Source organism: Ochotona curzoniae, unplaced genomic scaffold (assembly GCF_017591425.1).
Source record: "Ochotona curzoniae isolate NIBS_2020 unplaced genomic scaffold, NIBS_Ocur_1.0 contig_3498, whole genome shotgun sequence".
Lineage (NCBI taxonomy): Eukaryota > Metazoa > Chordata > Mammalia > Lagomorpha > Ochotonidae > Ochotona > Ochotona curzoniae.
This window is the reverse complement of record NW_024465885.1, coordinates 45,077,663-45,103,164: the sequence shown is the minus strand read 5'-3', so window position 1 is coordinate 45,103,164 and position 25,502 is coordinate 45,077,663. Positions and strand designations below refer to the sequence as shown.

Genomic DNA, 25,502 nt, shown 5'->3' with positions numbered 1-25,502 from the left:
CTGTCAGGCCACCTGCAGGAAGGTGTGCGACTCAGACAGCAGCAGCAAAGTTGGCTGTGATGAGTTCACGGGGTCATCTCGGTGCCACGGCCACTCCAGACACACGGGCTAGAAAGCAAGCTCTCTCCGTTTTGAAAGCCCCCCAATTGCCTTCCATAGAAACTCCAATTTTCCTTTGATCCTCTTGATGACTTCTTGCACCAAAAAGAAAAACATGTCCCTTGGCCAGGGTGGCAGAGGAAATGCCTGTGGGCATGCCCCAAGCCGTTGGGAGGATGTGGGAGGATCCAGCTCAGCTCCTGGGAGAAGAGCCTGGCAGTGCCTTCCCCACTTCTCCTTCAAAAAGGAAGATGCGTAATTAGATGCAACTCCTCCAAATAACTCCACGGAGGCCTCCAGGAGATCATAGCTAGTCCAGGCCCAGATGCTACAAATGTGATTACCAGCAACGGCTAGGTTGTGAAATAAGAGCAATAATGATGATAATGATAATGAGAGCGGCTACCCGGCTCATTTACCCTGTTCGGAGGCGTCCACTCCTACTAACTTGATGAACGAACAACAACACTGCTATTGCATTAGGTTATCACTGCCGACTCTGTTTACAAGAAGAGGCTTGGGGAGGGATGCACAGAGAACTAGATCAACTCAGCTGACATCACCCAGCAGAGTTCCATCCCAGGCAGCCAGCTCGAGCCCGTCTCTACATCCCACCCTGCACTGTCGGGGTCGGCTCTGGCAGGTGCCTCCTCGTCAGTGTGTGGACTCCAGCTCTGCTCAGGCAGGCTGCAGGAGGCTTGCACAACTCCATGTGCCAATAGGACATGGACTCGGGAACAGCACAAATGACAAACAGTGGTTGGGACAGAAACGGAAGCAGGGCCGAGGCTTCCGGAAATGCAGGCCCTGTGTGCCGAGGGGCAGTGAGGCGCAGTGAGCGACACGGACGCCAAGCGGCTGCAGCCACGGGCACATGTTCTCTTCTCTCTGGGAAATGCTCGTAAAGCTCAAGATGATGCGAGGATAACTGTACATCCCCACTCCACCATCCCCCACGTGCAATGAGAACAGCCCTCCTGCCCCATGCACAGACCACCTGCACCCTCTGTACATCCCCACTCCACCATCCCCCACGTGCAATGAGAACAGCCCTCCATGCACAGACCACCTACCTGCACCCTCTGTACATCCCCACTCCACCATCCCCCACGTGCAATGAGAACAGCCCTCCTGCCCCATGCACAGACCACCTGCACCCTCTGTACATCCCCACTCCACCATCCCCCACGTGCAATGAGAACAGCCCTCCTGCCCCATACACAGACCACCTGCACCCTCATGCTTTGCCTTGAGGAAACTGTGGAGTCCCAGGGCTGGCATGACCACTGTCACCTGATCCTCCACCTACAAGTGCCAGTACCCCATGTGGGCACCAGTTGCTGTCCCAACTGTTCCACTTCCCACACAGCTCCCTGCTTGTGACCTGGGAAAGCAGTAGAAGATGGTCCAAAGTTTTGGGAATCTGCACTCACGTGGGAGACCTGAAAGAAGCTCTGGCTCCTGGCTTCAGATCAGCTCAGCTCCACCCATTGTGGCCACTTGGGGAGTGAACCAGCAGATGGAAAATCTTTCTCTTTGTGTCATTTTCCCTCTGTAAATCTGCATTTTCAATGAAGATCAATTCCAAGAGGACTGAACACTGGTCTGCCATATGACCCAGCTATCCCACTTCTGGAAATATGACCAAAGGAAAGAACTCTGCATATGATATAAGGATCTGTAATTCCACATTTATAGCAGCAGAATCTACAATAGCAAAGACATGGAAACAATCCACATGCCAGTAAAAAGAGGAATGGATGAAACAACTGCACTACATCCACTCTATGGAGTACTACTCGGCCAGTAAAAGAATGAAATTCTACCACTTGCAGCACTATGGTCCTAAATAGAGACCATTATGCTCAGTGAAAAAAGGACAAACATCGAATGTTCTCTCTGATATAAGGTAACCATCACTCAAAATACAAGACCAAAAATAGTACATACGCATGTGCATAGCCATCCGGAGGAACTGTGTAACAGTCTATCATATTGACATGTGAAGATACGATAGAGTATTACATCTTTACTTCTAAATCAAAGATGGACTCCCAACAAAACTTTCAAACATACCTTGACAATACGATGCTGGACTCAGCCATTCCCCACACCTACAATGTCAGGATACACTTAGCAGAACAATGGATTCGTGATTGCTCCTTTTTAAAATTTCATTATTTTTATTGCAAAGTCAGATTTACAGAGTGAAGGAGAGACAGAGAGAGAGTTCTTCTATCTGATGGTTCACTCCCCAAATGGCTGCAAAGCTGAAGCTGAACAGATTTGAAACTAGAAGCCGGGAGCTTCCTCTGGGTCTCCCATGAGAGTGCATGGTCCCAAGGCCTTGTGCCATCCTTGACTGCTTCCCCAGGCCACAAGCAGGGAACTGTATGGGAAGTGGAGCAGCCTGAACATGAACCAGCATCCATATGGGATCTTGGGCATGCAAGGCAAGGACTTTAGCCACTAGGCTACTGTACCAAGACCCTATGACTGTTTCTGAAGGGCTATATCATTGTAATAAAACTGGGCAAATCAGTTGGGGGAGGGGAACTGCATAGTAAAATGAATAGATTAATTAAAATAATAATGATGATAAAGTTACTTTTCAAAAAAAGTACTTTCTGAAAAAAAAAAAAGCAGAAAGGGGGGAGTCCTGCAAGGCGCTGAGCCTGGGCCCACGGCCCCAACTTTTGTACCAATAGCACAGGCAGGGCCAGGGGTTCCCGGGGAAGATGCTGTTGGGTCTGCTCTTCTCTAGACCATAATAGTCCCACGTGATCAGAACAGTTTGGGTCTGGGATTGTTTTAAGGCAGGTAAAACCAGTGTCTGCCCTGGCTCTGAATAACCTTCAATGAAAACACCCAGAAAGGGCCAGGCACTAACATGGGCCACTTCCTGGGGCCAGCAGGGCAGGCACAGAAGCAGCCAGGAAAATAACCACCAGCCAACCTTTGAAGCGGTCCACCCTTAACCACAGCTCTCCTTGGCCTTGGCCTGGGACAACAACGACAGACTGCAAGGGGACAGCTCTGAGCTAGGCGCTAGTACAAACAGCAGAACACGGATCGCCTGTAAACGTTATACCTTGCATGGCATAAAGGACCTAGCAGATGACATCACAGCTGTCCAGTTTGAAGGTGGGGACTCTCTCGGAGGATCAGGTGGAACCCATCTAAATCCATGAGGCCCAGGGAGACCCTCCTCAGGAAAGACCAGAGTTGAAAGGAGTGGTCAGGAGATGAAGGGGTCATGAACCAAAGGACGCAGGCGGCTCCCAGGAGGTAGGAAGAGCAAGGCTGTGGATCCTCGTCTAGAGCTTCTGGAAAGAATGTGGCCTTAGTTGGAGTCCACGGAAGCACAAGTCAAACTTTCCACCTGCAGATCTGACAACACCTTGGAGTTGCTTGAAGCCACCCGAATCTACAGTACCTTGGGACAGCAGCAATAGGAGACCAGCAGGTGGGAACCCCAGCACTCCACAGGGGAGTCCTAGAACTTCCCCAAGACAGGTCAGCGAGTCAACTGCCAGCGAGTCATGCAGAGGGTCAATCTTGAAGCAGGTTGTGCATAACCTGTTTCTAGCAATTTCCAGCACTAGCAATCAAGCCATGACCACATTCTCCTAAGTGAAATAGTAATCTGGCAAGACACGTGGCTCCAGATCACCACCTCAGGAGGAAGCCGGCTCCACTGGCAACATTTGGCTCTTAATCTTGGTGCCTTCGTGGTTATGGGAATTTACCTGAAAAACGTCAAAATAGGAAAACAACAGGGCATCGGTTCCCCCTGGTGGTCATGAGCTGCACTTGCAGACCTAACCGCTTTTCATTCTGACCATTTGCATCTCTAACTAGGTTCTGGTTTTGGAAACTGTTGCAAGTTTTCAGCCCCTTTCAAGTTTCATTGAAGAGTGGAGTGGAGGGGGAGAGCTGGGAAAGCATGTCTGCAACGGGCAGAGAAGGACCACCCATAAGTTGGGCAAAGCAACTCTAAATAAATTTTAATGATATCTAAAAAGGTTCAAATTCAGCTTTCTGCACTTGTTTAGAATGTTGTAGACTTATTGCAAAGTTCTTTAGAAATCTGCAGCTTCTTGGTTAAAAGTGAAAGAAAGGAAAGAAGGAAGGAAAAGACAGAGCGAGGAAGGAAGGAAGGAAGGAAGGCAGACATTGTTTCTCTCGGCAGGTGTCTTGCAGTGAGAACAGCCAGGCAACAACTCCCACCACAAGCATAATTGCTTACAAAGAAGAAAGGTTAGTACAAACCCCACAATGGAGCCACATTCCTGGCCGGTAGTTGGGACTGTATGTTTTATTTAAATGCAAATTGAGTAAACTTGTCCTACACCTTCAGGTCTCAAGAACCTGAGCCACATCAACCTGCTCACTTTTCTGGGCTCGTTTTCTTCCTCCCAGCCGATTTGAAGGTAAGTCTGCCTTACCAAAGCAAAAACCTCAGGAGCTCCAGCCTTTTGACTCACACCAACCTGTCATTTTGCATGAGTGCAAAGAGACAAAAGAATGAACCAGCAGTGCGTGAAATCATATTACAGACAAAACGGGGCAAAGCTGGTGTTCAACTTCAAAAGCAGGAACATTGGAGTCAGAATCTCGAAGTATAATCCAAAAACCAGAGAATAAGGCTAGAACCGCATGGGCAGCGACGAGCGCTCCACGTCCAACAATTAGATTTCACTGTGTGTCCTTGTTGTGTCTGGAAGCTAACAAGTTCGAGGACTCCTGGGCCATGGGTGATTAACTCACTAAACTTGAAAGAGCTTTCTGTCGGTGAGCTGAGACGCAAGGCACCGCCCTGTAGTTCAATGTTAGGAGTGTAAAAGGAGAACTTTCAGGAGACGTCAGGCATGACAGAATTGCCTGGAAGTTTGACCATCCCCCTCTTTCCACTGATAACACCCATGAGGCATTCTCTGGCCTGGCTTAACCCCTCCAAAGGAAGGGCCCGGGCCCAGGGCCAAAGGGGGATCAACTGCTCCCCCAAAAGGTGAAACACAAACTGGTGGGTTAAGGCTAACTCCCTGGCCTTACGAGAAGGAAGCCTTTTCTGCACCATGAGCTTTCTTCTTTGGCAAATCCTGTGCCTCCCTCCCCACGCTCCCTGCTGAGAAAAGAGAAGGCAGACTTGTTCTCTCTTACCTGATCCGGCCTGACAGCCACTGCCTTCATTGCTCACCATCCAGATGAGCAGCAAAGCATTTAAAGGACCACGTCTTCCAAAAGGGGCAGCTAGGGGCCGGCGGTTATGGCACAGTGGGTTAAGTCACTGCTTACAGCATCAGTTTCTCTTAAGGGTATGCATTCCAGTCGCAGCTGCTCCACTTCCCATCCAGCTCCCTGCTAATGTGCCTGGGAGATGGCTCACGCGCTTGGGACCCTGCACCCACATGGGAGGCCCAGGTGGAGCTCTAGCCAGCTGGTGTCAGCCCAGCCCAGCCCTGGCTGCCACAACTGATTAGGGAATGAATGAACCAGCAGGTGGAAGACATGATGGAGATCATGAGAGATCTCTCTTTCTCTCTCTCCTGTGTGTGTGTGTGTGTGTGTGTGTGTGTTGTTCCCTCTCTCCCTATAAACTTGCCTTTCAAATACATAGATAAATCTTAACACACACACAAAGTGGGGGAGCAGTTACAGTAAACAACAGGGAAACCAGTGGCCCCAATCTGTGGTGATCTGCACAGTGGCCAGAGCAATCGAAGCTGAGGGTGCTGAACCACCTTGTCTGCCCCACACAGATGCCGACACCACCCAAGGAGAGGCTGAGATCTCTCACAAAGGCTCATTTCCGGTCTGAGATCCAATCTGGCCAAGTCCAAGTGCTTTGGAACTGCCTTAGTTTGAGATGCAAAAGAAAGATAAGCAAAGTAAGGTTACAAGGAGACCATGTATTATTTTCCATATAGGGTATCACACATGGTGACACAGGGTACAAGGAGGTAATGAAAGAGGGAAAGACATGTAGGACATATGGATAATCTTGGCTGTGACTTGGGACAATGCCACCAGTGCCTGCAGGCTAATCCTGCACCTGTGAAAGCTGGGTCAGAAAAGGAATCCTAGCCGCCCGCCATTAACCCCAGGAGGTGTGTCCTAAGAACAAGGAAGGGGTTTGCAACTCCCCTGTCTGTCGGCAACAGAGTCATAACAGAGCAGTGTTCTCCAGGATTAAGGAAGTAAAAACTCCATTCATCCAAGGAGAGAACACATCTGCATGCGATGATGTACAGCGAGGCGTGCAGCCTCACGGGAATCATCGAACTTTCATGAAAACGCCAGCGCCGACAAAGGCACGGAGTCCTGTGAGAGCCTGGGCCAAATCAAAGAAAGAATTCAAGATAGAAGCCTCCGGCAGCTGCTGTGCCCAGAGAAACACCGTGGTTGTCCCCAGGCACACGGGCCACATCCGCAAGTCAGCCTGTGCTGGAGACGTTGCTCTGGCATTGTTCTCGGCGATCCAGGGATCAAGCTTGCCCCAGATGGTTCTCAGAAAAAGGAAGAACTTCAAATCCCCAAACACACCAAGTGACATGTCTGCCAGAGGACCTTCACACAGGGACAAGAGTTAGAAGAAGATGTTCATAAGAGGAAACACAGAATGGGTGGTACAACGAGCAGTGCGGGCTCCTCGGAAGGAGCTCTGGTTTTCCATAGCATTCATCCCCCGACCCACAGCCACGGCTTCGCTCATCAGCAGGTGTCTCCTAGCACCACCTGCCCCGGGAACCTGCAAACACAGGTGCTGGTGTTGGGTTGTGTAGAGGGCTGACAGCTGCCTCCAAGCGCACCACAGCCATGCCATCAGAGGCACAGAGAATCAGAGGGGCAGGCGGGCAGCCCACACCCGCCTCTCAGCCCCACCCCATCCCTGCCCCTGACTCACAGCTCTCACACAGGACCCACACACACAGGCTCCGAGGATGGGATGCAGGACGGCTGTTCCACTGGCCAAGGAAGAATAAGAAGGCAGTCCTTTGCTTTCTCTCTGTGCCTCACGGGAGCTGCCCACCTCACTCCCACTCCCAGGCACCGTTATGAGCATGCCTTACATTATTACAATAAATAAATAGACAAAATACCTATGGGAATGAAAGCAAATGACTTGCTTTAGTGCCTTTTGTTAACTTACTGCTAAAATAAAGGCAACCACCCAGCTAAACAGGTAAGAGCGTTCAGGGCCCTGGGAAGGTCAGGAAAGCCTGCTGCGTCTCCAGCTTTTCTCACACTCCACCCTCTGTTCTGCCCAGCCGCTCTTGCCCTTGCTCCCTGGACTCTGTCCTTGTGCAAATCCACACTGGCTGCACCATCTACAGAATGCTGGTGGCAGAGAACCTCTGAAAGAGCAGGGGGCCTCGGGTCGGCATGGTGGTAGAGTAAGCTAATGCTCCATTACAAGCACCAGCACCACCTCTGGGCATCAGTTCCTGTCCTGACTGTTCCACTTCCCATCCAGCTCCCTGCTTCTAACCTGGGAAGGCAACACAGGATGGCCCAAGTATCTCCACACGGAAGACACGAAGAAGTTACTGGTCCGGGATCAAGTCAGCTGTGCCCACTGAGGTCTTTGGGGAGTAAAGCAATGGATGGAAGATGTGTGTGTGTGTGTGTGTGTGTGTGTGTGTGTGCGCGTGCATGCGTGTGTGTATGTGTGTCTCTCTGCCCTTTCTCTCTAAAATCTACCTTTCAAATAAAAATAAATACACCTTTAAAAACAGAAGAGGGGAGCTTAGGTTGGACTTGGTTTGGCACTGCCTCATTAGCGAATGCCCATAAAGGAAAGTTCTCCCAGAGAAAATAGGCACCAAACATTGGATGCCGCAGACCAGGAAACCCAAGGCCTCATTCCAAAATCTGAAAACTGGGCACAAGTAAAAAAAAAAAAAAAAAAAAAAGAGCTTTGATAGAATTTGGAATCCTAAATATTTCTCAATGAATTCACAGATGAAATCACAAATCAATAAACCATCAGTGAGCTTCAAAACATGGTGGTTAGCACTCCGGTGCTCCGTGGACAGACACACGACAGCTCAAGGTCAAGCGGATGGGGAGCAGGCTGGAGGAGAGGTTCCACCCAGACGGGAGTCAGATTCCGCAATTTCACACGCTTTACCCTCTGATTTTAGGTGCTCGTGGTGTTGTTGAGGACGATGTGCGATTTCACTTTCCGTCGACAGTATGGGTGGACCAGAGAGCCACTCTCACCTCCTAAATCTCTCGCTGTGAGTTGAGTAATTGTAGGGGTTCTGTCACTGCTTCCATCAGTGTGTAGGTGCCATTGGTGTGGGCAGCAAGGACTTACAAGACACGTGACAACCCTTGAGAGCTGATTCACCAGCGTGGGGTATGCATCAAAGTCGGGTTTCAGGTTATAAGACAAATTCAGGTACCGAAGCATCGCACACCTCCACCGGGGAGGGCACGCTCACTGGGCAGTCTGCTTTTTGGAGAAAGACAATACGAGTCACCTGGGTTTCCCAAAGACACAACAATACAGCATTAGGAGCTGACGGAAGGATTTTTATGGAAATGCCAATCAGTCACAAAGTTGGCAGAGGCACTTCCAGAAGAACACAGAGCATCGTAACGGAGCTGAAAGCCGCTTCCGAGGATCCCAGAGGTAACCGCAGCTAAACCAACGGCCACTCAACAGAGAGTAGCAATCCAGACTAAGTTCTCGTCCAGGTTCACCACTGCCGCAGGCACGAGCAGAGATGCTGGGATACAGACAGGCTTCTCTCTCGGGGAGACATTGACACTGCAGCCAGCAGAGAGACCCTGGCTCAGACTCTACAGTTCCCATCTGTGGGTCTCCCCCTGAACTGCCCACGGAAACTGCCTGCCTGCATCACAGTCATGGGGCAGCCACCGAGGCCCGATCATCTTTCTGCACCTGCAGCCCAAGCTTTGCTCAGCCCAGGGTCACCTTCCTCCTCCTCCTTCCTGTACAGTTCATACCAGCAAATCAGGAATGCGTATGTCTTCCCCTCCTCCTCCATTCAGCTCTCTTTCTCTGGCCCCCACCTCTTCGTTAGGCGCAGAATGAAAGCATCTGAGGAAGGGCCCTGAGCAGGCCTGCCTGCAGCCCAAGAGCATGAGGGCTCCCAGTTGGCCCTTCATCCTCCAACCCCTTGTCTTCGCTTGTCTGCCCTCTAGTGGGCGACAGAGCAACCTGCAAGAGCAGCAAAACCCAGTAAAACCCAGAAACAGAAATAAGGCTCCCAACCAGGGGTAACTCCCACCCGGGGGTAACGCTAAGGCTTCCATATTTAGGAGTGAAACAGAAGCCTGTGTGTGCCTCCTTTTCCAGGTGTTGTTTGTTCCTGATCTATCAGCTAGTCCATGAAACAGAATGTGTGCATCGCACGGGTGTCTGCCAAGAGAAAATGCAAGGGTAGCAGGGCCCATTTTAAAATATAGGAAAAAAAAATACATCACAGTTTGCAAAGTGGCTCATCCAACCACTGCTGGGAGCCACGCATCCCCAGGGGCCTTGAGAGTCAAACTCTTCATGGACCACGCTTGTAACTGTATCAGCAGGTTGTTCCTGCTGGGCTTCCCAGCAGAATACACTGCACCTTGAAGCATGCCTCTCACTGTTCCCCTGTGCTTGGAACATAGGATTTCATGTGTCACCACCCTTGGATCCTAAGAAATAGATCTTAGTTCTTAAATATTGAAAAAGCCTATAATTCCACACATATTCCCTAGTATGTATCATGTTGATTCTCAGCAATTGCCATAGCAATTAATTTACCATTAGATGGATGAAATGGTTGACCTGCACAGCTTTTAGCTTTAAACGCTAGCAAACTGTTCAGGAACTTCAGTGTTCACTGCCGCAGCAGGTGGAATGCAGCACACGAATAGCCAAGTAAACAAATGGTCCTTGCCATATACAAATTGAGCCTTTAAAACTCCAGGGCTCTTTTTAATCCTTTTTTAATAATATGGCCTAATACCAACGGAAGCTTTTACATGGAGATGAAAAGCTTATTTCCTTGTAAAATTCTCACGAGGAGTTATTACAACAAAGGAACAGCTTGTTCTGGAAACCCTGCTTAATAACGCAGCCCGTTTTCGTATACTGGTGGTTTATGTTCTCGAATGTCGAGCTATCCCAGTCCCCATGGAGACTCAGAGTGAGGAAATGTCAGCCTCAAATGGAAGTGCTGGCTCCGGAGGCCTCCTGACCTCTGCTGCCAGCCCACCTCGGGTTAAGGCATGGACCCACTCTCCACCACCCACCTTACCCTGTTTTCCCACCCTCTCGGATCAGCCATCAGCCATAGGATCCAGGCACCAGTACCCACAGAACACACCATCCCAGATTGCACAGGCCAGCACCTGGAGCCTGTCACATCCCATGAGGCTGTGAATGAGACTTTGGAGTCAGACTTGCCCAAGCCATCCTTCTGTCCTGTCTGGCACTGACACCCGTCACCCTGTGGTGTTTAGCAGGGTGATGGAGCAGTCAGGGGAGGCAAGACATCTTCACACAGGTGTCCAGGGTCTTTCAGAGATGGCTGTAAGGCTGGGTTCTCCAGGGGAAAGACAGCCCCTCTGTCACAGTAACCTCAGGACAACCCGGGAGGAAGCTATGCGGTCCTTTGTGACCCAACTCACATGGCATCACTGCTAGCGCTGATACTTGGTACCTGGCTCCCAAGCAGTCAGCAAGCCCAGGCCAGATACCGAGGGAAGAGAATCAGACCCTGCTGCTCAGTGAGACAAGAGTCAAAGAGTTGGCTGCCATCTTTAATCCACCGCACGATGGGATTCCTCCAAAATGATCCCATCGTTTACTCACAGATCCAGTCCTTCTCCAACTTGACCTGTTTCCAGAAAACCTTGGCAGGACCTAAGCGCAGCACACCTGCAGAACCTTCTCTTCCACACCTCAGTGTCTGGGGCCATCTTGCCCTGTGCTGCTCTGTATGACTCAAGGGGTCAGCAGACATTGGTCACAAAGGCTGTTCGTGAACAATGGTCCTTTTGTATCTGATGAGTCAGCACCTCTGGGCTGTCTCAGTGTAGAGACATAAAAGACACCAAGAGGCCACTGTGGGGTAAGCCAAGCCATCGCCCAGCCCCATCGATGACAGGGACGAGGCTAAAATAAAGAGAGCAGAGCTGGTGGAGCAATTACATCGCTGCATTTTTCTCTAACCGCCAAGATCCTGGTACCACTGGCACCAAGAAAGTGCCACTTGTCCTCACTGAGAGAGAAAGTCTGGGGTCCCAGGACCCCCAAACCCATCACACCTTCCTTCCAGGATTCATTCATATCCAAGTCTCCATATCCCACTGTGGCTGGACAAGAGCTGGGGGCGAGTGAGCTCCTGGACAACTCTGGGCGGAGGGTGCCCCTGGGAACTGTAGTCTCCACGTTGGTCTCCAGCTGTGTTCCTTCGTACAGTTGCCTCCCATAGAAATGGAGGAGAAGCAATGGGCTGTGGCACCTTAGTAGCTGTTCTGTTACCACACTCACACAGTAGCAGTACCAGTAGAGAGAAGCCACCCGCTGAGACACTGCTGGTTTAGTCTGCACACTACCCAGTGAAAGCCCCATCACTTAGCGCTCTTGCCCGGAAGCTGTGGCCACACTCCGCAGGCAATCACCTACACATGCTCCCCATCAAAATGGGTGGATGAATCCCTTGGTCCTGCTAAGAGAAGGGAGCGCCTGCGGCACAGCCCCACAGGGTCTGGAGTTTAAGTCTCTCCCTGGGACCTGTGCGATGGCCCACCAGGCTAATCTTCCACCTTACAGCACCAACATCCCATATAGGGCCAATTTGCATCCCGGCTGCTCCACTTCCCATTCAGCTCCCTTCCTGTGGCCTGGGAAAGCAGTTGAAGACAGCCCAAAGCCTTGGGTCCCTGCACCCACATGGGAAACCCAGAAGAAGCTCCCAGCTCCTGCTTTGGATTGGCCCAGTTTCAGCCATTGTAGCCATTTGGGGAGTGAATCAGGAGATGAAAGATCTTTCTCTCTGTCTCTCCTTCTTTTTGTAAATCTATCTCTCCAATTAAAAAAAAAAAAAGACTTCTCCTTGGCAGGAGTCGCTGCCTAGTGCCCCGCTTGCTCTTCCCATTGGTCCCAGAAGTCCCTGCCCTCCTCCTCACTGGAGCTGCTTCTTCATGGAACACTCTCTAGGTTGAAGGATCCAGCAAGCAGGGTGTGTCTGTCCTCAACACTCCAGCCCAAAGCATGATGTCAGATAGTTGGCAAGGAATCCATAGATGTTTGCCTTAAATGTATGCGCAGGGGTCACGGCACCATGGGGGAACTTTGGAAAAATGGGAGACAGCCAACTGCTTCCTTATCAAAAGACATAACTCTGATACGAACAACCAACACAGAAGCAAAAACAAACAGGAAGCAGCGGGCAGAGTCCACAGCCGAAGGAAAATATGGAATCATGGAATATTTTTAATCTGATGGTTTTTTTAATCTGAAAGGCAGGGGTAGAGGGTGAGGGGTTTTGGGAGTAAGGGACCACCTGTCTACTGATTCGCTCCCCAGATGTCTAAGAACCAGGACTTCAACCCGGGTCTCCCACATGGGTGGCAAGGACTCGATGACTCAAGCCATCACTGCTGCATCCCATGGTGCACAAGAGCAGGAAGAGGGAATTGAAAGAAGAGGTAGAATGCAAATTCAGGCAATCTGACACAGGAGGCGAGCATCCCGGGCAGTGCTGTCACCACTGCACCAAACGCCGACCCCAACCAGATGGCTTCTCCCGCAGACTGAGACCACACTGGAGCCTTGCAGATGGCACAGGTCTAGATTAAAACAGCCGGTGCTTCTCAATGGGGCTACCTCTTGGGAAGCTTCGAAGTAATTGACACATGGGTAGTTGAGTTATCTCTCCCACTCAGGAAACATAAGCTATGAGGACCACATAACCTTACTATCTGCAAGAGAATCTGCCATCAAATTTTGGTTGATTCTGTCAACAGAAGGAGGCATAACGAGAACATCAGCTTAGAAGATACAGCCTTGGGAACAGTCTCGGTGTGACAGCATTATGGATGACACAGTCACGACGGTCTTTAGGGGATTGAACTCACTTCAGCAGATGTCATACCAAGATCAAATTGGTCAACCTTACATTTTCACCTGGAGCAATACGGGTCTAAAATGATTCCATTATCTCCATTGCTGAGACTTTGGTTCCCAAAGGACATGTGTTTGATCCCATGTGCCAGCTAATTAAAAGGAAGGTGAGAGGGTGGGGTGTTGTGGTGCAGCCGGTGAGGCACTGGGCATGAGCACTAGTTTGAGTTCCAGCTGCGCCAATTCCAAACAGGATCTTTACTAATGTACCTGGGAAAGCAGCAGAAGATGGCCCAATGCTTGTACCCCAGCCACTCACGTGGTCTGGCCCAGCCCTAGCTGTTACAACCATTTAAGACTAAACCAGCAGGGGAAAGATCTCTCTCTGTAAGATAAATACACAAATATTTTTAAAAGGGAAAGGGGAAAAGGAAAGGCGTGAAACACTTTATTCTTCAATGATTTTAGAAGTTCTAGAATACAGCATAAAATGAAACACTTAAAGGTTCCAAAGAATGAAATCAAAGGTCCTAAGAGTTCAGTGAACGAAATCAAAGGCTGTAAGTGTTCACTGAATGAAATCAAGAGGATGAATTACTCCAAGGCAAAGAGTCAGCACGCTTCCGTGAAATCATGAGTGCCAAACAAACATTCCAAAGTTCTGAACACAAAAATCAAGAAAACTAAGACCAAGCGCTCATATGAAAAAACAAAGATCTACACAACCAACTCTCAGAGAAGTAGTCATCAGTCATTTTTAAACACCGGGAAGCAAATTCAACTTCACATATAATAACAGAAATGTGAATTAAATGCAATGGACATCATGGATTGCCTCAGATTCAAAAAGCTGGATAAAGTGCTGAGATGGAAATGGGCAAAAAAGCATTAGCGCGGCTATGATGTGAACATATGCCCCCAAAGCTCTTGTGTTGGGAACTTCATTACGGTAGATCCTTTGGGAGGTCATTAAGGCGAGATGGGGTCATGAGGAGGGCCCCAGGGCAGCATGAAGGGCTTTATAAGAAGGGGAGGAATGAGTCCAGCTACATCAGCCTGCTCTGCCTTGCCATGGCATGCCTCCTCCACACCATGATGCAGCAGGGCCACTCAGCAGAGGCCGAGCAGACGCCAGCACCATGCTGTGGATGCCCCGGCCTCCAGAGCCATGAGGCCTGTGGAGTTCCATTCTTCACGAAGCACATGGCCTCAGTAACAGAAAAGGGACTAAGACACCTGCCACTGTTTCCTCTAACTCTAGTGCCCAATACCCAGGGAGTGACAGATCCTTAAACACTCAATGCATTAGCCCAGGGCACAAGGACCCATGCGCCTCTCAAAGCACGGATCAGAGCTCCAGATTTCAAACATTCCTTCCAATCCCACATTTGCTCTGCTCTCTGCATTCAAATGATGAATTTCCAGACTTACAAAACCAGGGTCATATTTCTGAAAGTGCCGTGTAGATCCTCAGGTACTCAGGGACACAGGAGACCTGAGTGGCCCTCGGAGAGACAGGCTGCCTGTGAGAAACAAGGAAATAACCCCAATCCCTCCAAGTGGTGAGGTCCTCACTCCACTCCCCCGCCCCCTCCACTCTCCCGCCCCCTCCACTCAGTGCATTTTGCTGTGTTTCCATGGAGCTGCCTTGTGCTATTTGGAATAAGGAAAACCAAAACTCACAAAATATAATACAGGATTACACTAAAACTGGATGGCTAGTCATTAGCACTTATTGCAGAAAGAAAGACTGTACATCAGTGTGATCAGCAGTTGATTCACCCACACACGACCTCAGGGAGGTGTCTGAGGACTTGTTTGCATAGTCCTGGCTCTCTGACAACAAGGCATCGTGGCAGATAAACTGACAGTCCATAGTAGCTCCCAGGAGACCAGAGCACACAGCCTTCCCAGCCCCGAGACAGGGACGGGAGCTGTGGCCTGTGTGCACACACAGCAGGACTGTGCCACAGGCGTTCAAAGCCTCCTGCATCAGTGGCCCTGCTGCCAATACGTCCTGAGCAGGGAGGGGGCTCTGCCTCTGTTGTACAAGGACCCCGGAAGAGGACACTGCAGGATGAGGCTTCTGTGAATTCTGCTTCTCAGGAACAGGTGGTGAGGACAGAGGTGAGTGTCATGTGGCCTCACTCTGGGGTTCAGGGTGAGCACTCCCCGGGGCATGTGTGCACACAGGTACTAGCTCAACATCACGTCCTATCTATCTATTTTCACCCTGAGTAACACCACACTGATTTCACATATGAAACTTATGAGCTGGTTTCTTAAGGCAATCCAGAAAAGAGATCTTTTTGAATGTGAGCTTTAGAGCCAGTGGTATGGTATAGTGAGTAAAGCTTCTGCCTGTGGTGTAGGCATCCCTATGGGCACAAGTTCAAATCCTGGCTGCTCCGTTTCTGACCCAGTCCCCTGCTTACTGGCCTGAGAAAAGCATCACAAGATGGCCCAAGCATCTGGACCCCTGAAGCCCATGTGGGAGACGAGGAGGAAGCTCCCGGCTCCTAGCTTTGCCTGGCTCAGCACCAGCCTTCATAGTCATCCCAGGAGTGAGGCAGCAGGTAGAACCTCTCTGTCTCTTGCTCTTTCTGCGACTTTCAAATAAACCTTTAAAAACAAAGACACCGAAATACATATTTTCCCATTTTCCTTCAGAATGCACAACACAGATGTAATTTAAAAATCACACACACACACACACACACACACACCTGCCCCCAAGTTTCTCCGGGGGCAAGCCCTAGATGCAGATGTTCTGCTCAGTTTTTTCCCTTGAAGGAACCACACTGGGATGGCAAACTGAAATCGTGGCCCCGCGTGAGCCACTGGTCACACTGAGGTTACTTGCATGTCCTGTGAAATTTAGCAGTGAACTGCATCTCGGACTGCCAACCCGTGGGCCCTCACCACAAGCATCCACACTGGATGAGGGCTCCCAAAGCTGCAAGCCCCCTCTTTGGCAACCAAATTTCCACAACTGCTGAAGCCCTCATTTCCCCCCAATACAGTGTGAATATTTTGCTGTTGTTGTGTTATTAGGAATAAAGAAAACAAAAACTTTTCTCAAAAATTACATTGCAGGGTTTGCCTTAAAATTCAATGATAAGTAACCAACACTTGTAGAAGAAAGGGAAACTACAGATGGGTGTGCTCAGCGACCGATGTGCTGCACACCAGCTGGGGACGACAGTCTGTGTTGGCGCACACCAGCTGGGGACGACAGTCTGTGTTGGCACACACCAGCTGGGGACAACGGTCTGCGGTCTGTTCCTGTGCTTTTGGCTCCCTGGCACACTTATCCAATACAGAAAATGACAGACCAATAGCAAGACAATCCTCACTGTGATGGGACACATATCAGGTGGTGAAAACTGGAAGTGGATTTGATGCAGTCATTGTTACGGATTACTGGGGACATGTCATGACTTCCTGGCACACTTGTAAGCAATCTGCTTATTTTTTAAAATAGGGGAAAAAACATTAGCTGCACATTCACTGATGGAAGATGGGACAACCGATCAAAGATGTGTTTTTATGGGGAGGGGGGTCCGTGGGAAACCATCATAGTTCTCTCCACTGAGAACAACTCTGCAAATATGTCTGTCCCCCAGCAACGCCCTAGCAAGCCCCATAAATATTTGCTGTGACATGACGACCATGCCCGGAGGACCAGATGTTCACTACGGAATACAGGAGCCAAATGAACAGAGCCCAGAGAAGGAACCTGGACAAGGCTAACTCTGGCAACCAAAATCCCATCTCAACGTGCACCAGTGAGTGCAGCCTAAAGGAGCTTCGCTTGTTTTTTGCCCTGAGCGCTTCTGTTCTCTTCCAAAGGAACCAGCAGCAACATAGGGACATCCAGAGGCCGTAGCAGTCCTACCAGGCACATCCTAAGTGCCCTTCCCCGGGAGCCAGCCTCACTGCGGAGCTGGGAGACCACTGAGCATCGTGGCGATTATCAGAACGAAACACAGTGCGTCAGTTGTCTGTGACCTGTCCTTTAACTGCTCCCCAGCACCATCTGGGAACACCCGTGGTGTCACTTCTCATCCCATGATATCCAAATAGAGGTTTAGGAGGGACCCTGAGGAACTAGCCCTTCGAAAGAAAGAGAGAGAGAGAGAGAGAGAGAGAGAGAGAGAGAGAGAGAGAGAGAGAAAGAAAGAAAGAAAGAAAGAAAGAAAGAAAGAAAGAAAGAAAGAAACAGAAAGAAAGAGAGAAAGAAAGGAAGAGAGAGAAAGAAAGAAAGAGAGAAAAAGGGAGAAAGGAAGGAAGGGAGAAAGATGAAATGGGGATGAAAGCAATGAAATGTTGCGGGAGCTGAGCAACTGTGACAACCCGAGTTCATGTTTCTGCTATGCTTACTCTAAGTACTATCCTAGATACTTAGTGTCCCCATTTATGAATGAGACAACAAAGCCATAGCAAGGTTAAGGAACTTGCCCAAGGTCACACAGCAGGAAAGCAGCAGGGGAGCATTTGATCCCAGATTCCCCCTCACTATACCAACCACAGGGCCCGGGCAGAAAGCCAGCCACCCGCTCAAACCCCCATCACATCCCACACGTGGGGTCTGCACTGGAGACAGGGCTGGGAACCCCACAGAGGAAGGAAGAGGCAGAGCATCAAGAGCCATCCCTGTGTGTGAGAGCGTGGCGTCAACGTAAGGACCCTCCGCTTAGTCCAGGGTTATAGCGGTCATTCTGGAGGAAAAGCAATGTATGTGACGAATCTGGAAATGTATCGGAAAGCCAAACAGGGAGCAGGCATAGGAGTGCGGGAGAGGGGCGGTAAAACTGCATTGGCCCAAAAGTTCAAGTCAAGAAACAATGTAGTTCTCCCAGGATACAGCTAAGGTAGCGGTCCCCTGAGTCACCAAGAGAGGGCGCTCGCAGCGATACCAAGGGAAGATGGCAGAAAAGTGGCTGGATAACATTGCCCAGGGCCTTGTGACCTGAGGAACCCTGGATTTATCTGGAGTGTGGGCTTATCTGAAAGTCTGCATTGAACAACTGGAGAACGTTACACTAAGGAGAAAAATGCTCAGACCTCTATCCCAGCTCCCTGGTCATTAAGAAGTAGCTAGACTGGAGTGGGTTAAAAATTGAAGCAGGACCCAGCGCGATAGCCTAGCGGTTAAAGTCCTCGCCTTGCATGCCTGGGATCCCATATGGGTGCCTGTTCTAATCCTGGCAGCCCTGCTTCCCATCCAGCTCCCTGCTTGTGGTTTGGGAAAGCAGTCAAGGACAGACCAAAGTCTTGGGACCCTGTACCCGTGTGGGAAGATGCTGTACCCAGAAGATGCTCCTGGCTCCTGGCTTTGGATTGGCTCAGCTCCAGCTATTGTGGTCACTTGGGGAGTGAAACATTGGACAGAAGATCTTCCTCTCTGTCTCTCCTCCTCTCTGTATATCCGTCTTTCCAACAAAAATAAATAAATCTTTTTTTTTAAAAAAAAAAAATGGAAGTAGGAGGGCCTGGCATGGTGGCTTAGGGATCCCATATGGGCACTGGTTCCCATAGGGGCACTGGTTCATGTCCCAGCTGCTCCACTTCCCATCCAGCTTCCTGCTCGTGACCAGGAAAAGCAGTCAAGGATGGGGAGGACGGCCCAAGCCTTGACACCCTGCACCCACGTGGGAGATCCGGAAGAAGCTCCTAGCTTCAGAGAGGCTCAGACTTGGCCATTGTGGCCACTTGGGGAATGAACCCTATACAAAATAACTCTAAAACAGAAGAAAATGGAAGCAGGGGACTAATTAGGAAGTCAAAAGTAAAATAAGAACCGTAGAAATTGCTCAGCAGACCTGGGACCACCCGCGGCAGGTGTACCAGCCCTTCTGGCCCGTTGAGGGCTACGCACTCACTGGGTCTTTCAGAAGCCCGGAATGGCATCTTCCCTTTGTCCCCACGTCCCTTGCCTCCCACCTGCTTCTCAAAATTCCCAAGTTAATCGCCTGGGGAGCACTTCCCTTCACTTCGTAGACTCAGCTTATATTCCCGCCCAGGAGGGTTAGGCCACACCTGGCATGTATAAGCCTGGAAGTATTTCTGCAGGATTACAGTTCCCTGGCAATGCACATTCTTAGCCTGATTAGCTGCAGCTTTCCCGGCTGTGGCCAAAGGCCTTCAAGAAGGGGCTTTCTTTTCTTTCATTTTGGACAAAGCTCTTGGTATGCACTACTGCTGGACTTTCTCCCTGTGCTTCTGATGCCTTGTCAAAATATATATATATATATATATATATTATTTCTTTAAATTCAAACTTCCTCAACCGTGTCTCCTACAGAACAAACCGATGAGCTGCAAGTGGGTGATGTTCGGGCCGCCAGCACCTTGAATTCTTCCAGCATTGATTCTGGTACGTTCAATAAGCACACAGCAGCTTCCGCCTTCCCCCTAGCGTGCCTGTTCTGTTCCACCAGGACGGCGGATGCTTTGGGAGCTGAAAATGCTGCTCAGGTCTGGGCCTTTGCGATTTCCATCCTAGGGACATTTTCCACAAAGAACCCACCTGGGCCCTTTTGCCACGTCTAGCCTTTTCAACACTAGCAGGTGGTCACTTCCTGAAACTATTTCCTAGATTAATCCTTTCATAGTCTACCCCCGTTCGGTCCACCGGTCCAGGACGTTAGCCCCAGTGTCCGGACCCCAAATAACCAAGTGCGAGCTGCTCGGCGCCTCCCCCTACACTCTGTCCAGCCTCCTGCCCACCGCCCGACCCAAGCTGTGAAATGTCCGGGTTTAGGATAGGAGGCAGCGTCCTCAAAGCTGCGAAGCGGGATTTACCTTCACGAAGAGGGTGATGTCGTGCTCCTGGCCCGGGTGCCCCTGCTCCAAGGCCTCGCCGTCCTCCCCACGGCCGTTCACTGGCGCTGGGCCCTCGTCGCGCTCGCCGCCGCCCTCCGCCAAGTGATTGCTCAACTCCGTCTGCTGCACGACCTGCGTGGACGGCGCCGCCTCTCCATCGGGGCTGCCGTTCAGGGTCCCTTCCTGGTCCCCGACGGCGGCGTCGGCGTTCTGCCCCTCCGGGCCCGGCTCCTGTCCCTCCACCTGCTGCTCCGTCCCTCCCTCGGGTCTGTCCTGGTCACCATCCTCGCGAGCTTCTGCCCCCTCTGGCTGCCCGGGACCCGCCTCTGCCTTCTCCACCGCGTCCTTCTCCACCGCCTCCGCCTCTGCGCCCGCCACACATTCCCCTGGGCTGTGGCCCTCACTCTCCACCCCTGCGACTTCAGTCGCCTCGGCCTGGGATTGGGGCCTGCAACCCCCCAGGTCCTGTGGCTCACCCTCGGGCCCTTGCGCGCCTGCCGCCGACCCCTCTGCGTCCATGCTGTCTCCCGGGTCTACACTGTCCCCCGGCGCCCCGGGGACGCTGTCTCCCGCCTCCGGCTCCGGCTCGGCCTCCTCCTCCGGCTCGGCCTCCTCCTGCGCCTCTGGGGTCGCAGGGTCCACCACCTGCTGCTCAGCCCCCTCGGCAGCCTCGCTCTGCACTGCGCTCCCCGGACTCGCCTCCTCCACCTGCTCGGTGTCGTTCGCCTCCTCCCCTAGCTGGGGCCCCTCGGTACCCTCCTGCGCCCGCTCCTCGACCTCCCCCTCGCCTTGCGCCCCCTTCGTGTCTGGCGTCTCAACCTCCGATTCCGTGCCCGCTCCCGGCACCTGCTCGTCCGTGCCCACTACCTGCTCTTGCGCGCCCACTGCGTCTGGCCCCCCGCCTTCTTCCTCCGTCGCCGCGGCTGTCGCGGCTGCACCCGCCCCCTCGCCCCTCGGCGTCTCCGCTTCGCCCTCGTTTGCCTCCCGGCCGGCGGGCGCCACTTCTCCCGGTCTCTCTTCCGTAAGTGCTGAGTCCTCGGGCTGCCCCTGAGGACCCGGAGCGCCTCCCTCCGCCACCGCGGCCTCGGCCATGGTCGCGGATCCCTGCCCTTTACCGGAGACCCCTCCTAGACGCTGTCGAGGGGGCTGGTGGAGCTTGGCGAAGGACCCGGAGCCAAGGTCCAGTGGTTCCGCTCCGGGCCTCGGACGCTAAAGTTTAGCCCAGTAGATGCACCGTATGCGCGGGGCCAAGTCCGCGGAACCCCTGGACGCCGCGCACCTTCACCAGCTTCAGTTTTCTGCGCGCTTAGTTCACCCACACTGCTTATCGCTGGAGCCAGTCTCGACGCGCCAGCCGCAGAGGTGGCGCGCACGGCTCGAGAAGCTTGCTTGGCTCCTCACCCTTCGTAGTGCTCCAGACCGTGTCGCTCTGGGCTTGAGAAGTCCCTGGTGCCAATTCCATCCTGAGGCGATGTAGGCGGGGTTTGCCTTTCCTCCTCCTATCTATGTTTAGTCGTCGGGAGTGTAGCCAATGACTGCCCAGCTTGTGCCCTTGGGGATTTTAAGGGAAAGATCTTGGCTTTCCTTCAAGTTCCAGAACCATTTAAACCACCAGAACCACCACCGCCGCCCCCCAAACACACACCCAGTGTGCAAACACCCACGTCCCAGCTTACCCCGGAGGCGAAGCTTCAGCCTTCCCCAGGACCTAACAGTAGATGCCCCAGTTGCATCTGGACCTCCACAAGCAAGGACAGAATCCTGGGGGGAAAGGAACTCGGAGAGTCACCTCGGGGAGTTTCTGACAATGTCGTCCTCAGAGAGCCTGAACACAGACGCCAAAAGAACCAGTTGAGCGGCTCTGCAGGCAGACAGCCTGTGTTGAGCCCAAATGGGCCTGCCTCTCCAGGCATGACCAAGTAGCAGCTGTCCTGCCCTGGAGCGGGTGGTGGTGAAGATCAGCTCCCAAGCGGTTGAAGCCTGCCCCTGTGTTTCTCTTGTGCATCCTCCCCGAGCCTCTAGTGCTGTGGTGCTAAGGGCTTGGAGGGCTCCCCAGCTGAGAAGAAAGTCCCAGCTGTGAAAAAGAAGGAGGCTATGGAATTGAGTGAATTAGCAATCAATCCGGATGGCAGAGCTGAGCCATTTCCCTTGCAGAAGATGAAGCGATGGTGGAAAGGATGAGAAGGCTTTCTGGAAGCTGTAAGGATGGACTCGTTACCCACCAAGACACAGTCGATTTGGGATTGATTTGTGTCAGGCTCCTGTTGGCTCCATACTGTTCCGGTGTCCACAGGTGTGCACAGAGGCTTCTGCTGCTGTTGACAGAGCAGAGGGTGTCTCGGCTTGACCTCACATGTTGAACCATTGCTGGGGGTCTCCTTTGAACCCCCCATTGCCTGTCACTGATGGGATGATAGGTGCCATGATTTGAACACGCGTGTTGGAGACCTAGACCCAAATTGTGTGTTGGTGGTACTCGGAGGAAGACATTTTTTGGGTACTTGGGGACTCCAATGGTGGCTTTTTGAGAAGCCAGGTGGGTGCACCTGCTGTCTTCCCATGGGGCATGTATCCTGTGCTATGATGCTGCCTTCCCATGGGATCCTCTACATTCTTATGATGTGGCAAGAAGGCTTCTGTTAGATCCAGCACCTTGGTCCTGTGCGTTCTAGCCTCCAGGGAGAAATCGACTTCTCCCGCCTATAAATCACCCAGTCTGGGCATTCTGCTATAGGAGCGTGAAACCAAGGAAGACGACAGGGCAACAGTGGCCCATCTGCCTCCCAGATGTGCCCTACCTGGGAAGGAAGACTCAGGAGCCGTTGCCTCAAAGCAACACCTACACAATGCACAGGTGAACTAGTGGGACATGTCCAAACAGCCAGCTCAGCAGTGGCTCCAGGCACCCAGAGAGGAAGTCCAGTGACATCGCCTGGGGCAGGCAGGCAGTACCACCTTCACTCTCAAGGAAGGCTGAAGCCAGCACACGTAGCCCTAGCAGCCACCACAGTCCAAGCTCCCAGTGCTTAAGCGAGGCTCACGAAATCACGTGTGGTCTCAGGAAGTTGGCTGCATGCCTGTTCTGTGTGTTTGGTAACATGTCACACCACCGTGCCATCAGAGGTGGGAAGGCTTCAGCAGCACCACAGATGGGAAGTGACACCGAGAAAACCATGGAGAGTTCTAGAGCCCTTCCCTTCCTTCCAACTGAGTCACCAGCAGCTGAGTTTGGGGCAGACTGCTGTTGCTTCTGTGTGAACTTCCAAAGCAGCTCACAGCGACCAGCACAAGTGCATGTAAAGGATTGTAAACCCAGGAAGCATTAAACACTGTAAGGCTGTGGGGCTTTATTCACATTTGGGAAAACATAAGTTACTGGCATCACTTTGTTCTCAGCACCAAGCCCATAGTCCCCATTGCTCTGCTCTCATAAGGAGCCAAATAAAGAGCACATATAGTATGTGAGGAGTAATATGCCATATACTTTAACTCAAGAACATTGGGCAGAAATGCCTTGGCTTTGTGGAAGGGCTAGCCCTTCTAGAATCAACTTTTTCATTGAGCCAAGAAGGGCTTGCGGACTTGGTGTTGGATAAGACTGGTTGACGGGCGGTCCTGGGTAGTGTCCTCATAGAACAATGGGAACCAGGTGTGTTCTGTCCTGTCACCTGATCCCATACATCACCCAAAGGTGCTTTATCTTCCTGTGCATTTAAAAAATTTAGAATCATTTAATTTTGCAAAATTCATTTAGCTTTTGTGATAAACTTTTTTCAAAAGTAAATGCAGACCCAATGCTGAAAATACGAAAGAGGATACTAACACAGCTCTTAATATGTTTTCCATAGCCCCATAACTCATATTAAACATTTTCTTCCTTTGGAGATAAATTGTCCTGGGCACTGTATCTATGGCAACAGAGTACTGACGAGGTCTCTACCCTCTCTACACTGAGTGAGTAGAGTGAATGTTAATCACCACGGAAGCCAGGTCACTGTGGGGAGTACTAAGCTTTCTACAGACACCCACTGCCAGTCCGTGTGCCCAGACACGCGTACTTACCACCCTGAGTCTCCTTACCATGTCCAACCTGCCAGTAAACCCCATTATCTCCACTTTCCCAAACACCCTAGAAGCCAACCTATGCCCTTCTTGTCCCTTGCCACCACGCTGATCCCAGCCACTATGACGTCCTGTTGAGGGATTATTGCTGTCACCTCTTAATCTGGTTCCTGCTTCTCTCTGCAGTCTCCACTCCACCCCACAGCCATGGAGCCTCCACTGGCCTCCCAAGTCTGACTATGCCAGTTTTATGCTCGACTTCTTTCAGAATTCCTGTCTTACACCATGAAAATGTCACCAAGTCCTTCTCTAAGATAGACGGGGTCCTAAAAATTAAGCAGTGTCTTTCTGGTCCTGTCTTCTACTACCATAGTTCACATAATCTGAGGTTTTAAATCTCTCAGTTTCAGCTATCACAATCAACTACAGCTGAAGATATTCAAGGACTAATTCCTAAGATAAGCAGTCTCTTTCAATGCCCGCCTTTCAGAATCACACGAGCAAATCTTGTGCCATCTCACTCCAGCCTGTCCAGAATGTGAATCATCCCTTTGTCTGGCACATCCACACTGTCCACTCGGGGCTGTCTCTTACACATTGACTGCCCTGGCCATCACAGTACTTGTATTCAGACAGCCCTGCTTTCACTAAGTACCGGCCCCAAGAGGCAAGAGTGAGGCCACCTATGATGGTCCAGCAGCATCTGGACTGTTAATTACTGTTAGCAGTAACCATTCTTTTGTTTTTAAAGATTTATTTATTTATTTAAGATTTATTTTATTTTTATTGGAAAGGTGGATATACAGAGAGGAGAGACAGAGAGGAAGATCTTCCGTCCGATGATTCACTCCCCAAGCAGCTGTGAAGGCTAGAGCTGAGCCAATCCAAAGCCAAGAGCCTCTTCCAGGTCTCCCACACGGGTGTAGGGTCCCAAAGCTTTGGGCCGTCCTCGACTGCTTTCCCAGGCCACAAGCAGGGAGCTGGATGGGAAGCGGGGCTGCTGGGATTAGAACTGGCACCCGGGCCCAGCGCGGTGGCGCAAGTGGTTAAAGGTCCTCGCCTTGCACGCCCGGGATCCCATATGGGCGCCGGTTCTAATCCCGGCAGCCCCGCTTCCCTTCCAGCTCCCTGCCTGTGGCCCAGGAAAGCAGTCGAGGACAGCCCAAGGCTTTGGGACCCTGCACCCGCGTGGGAGACCCGGAAGAGGCTCCTGGCTTTGGATCGGCATAGTATCGGCCCGTTGCGCTCACTTGGGGAGTGAATCATTGGACGGATGATCTTCCTCTCTGTCTCTCCTCTCTGTATATCCGCCTTTCCAATGAAAAAATAATAATAAAAAAAAGAACTGGCACCCATATGGGATCCCAGGTGTGCAAGGCGAGGACCTTAACCTCTATGCCATTGTGCTGGGCCTGATTTATTTTGT

At 51.4% G+C, this 25,502-nt stretch overlaps 1 protein-coding gene across 1 annotated transcript in view; it reads right to left on the bottom strand.

The window, feature by feature from the left end:
• The window catches only part of CLIC6 (chloride intracellular channel 6), a 37,470-nt gene extending 16,364 nt beyond the window's left edge, over nt 1-21,106 (bottom strand). The window contains exon 1 of the mRNA XM_040980437.1: nt 19,994-21,106. Coding sequence (XP_040836371.1) covers nt 19,994-21,106 — 1,113 coding nt within the window. The remainder of the gene's footprint in view (nt 1-19,993) is intronic.
• Nucleotides 21,107-25,502: the final 4,396 nt, after the last annotated feature.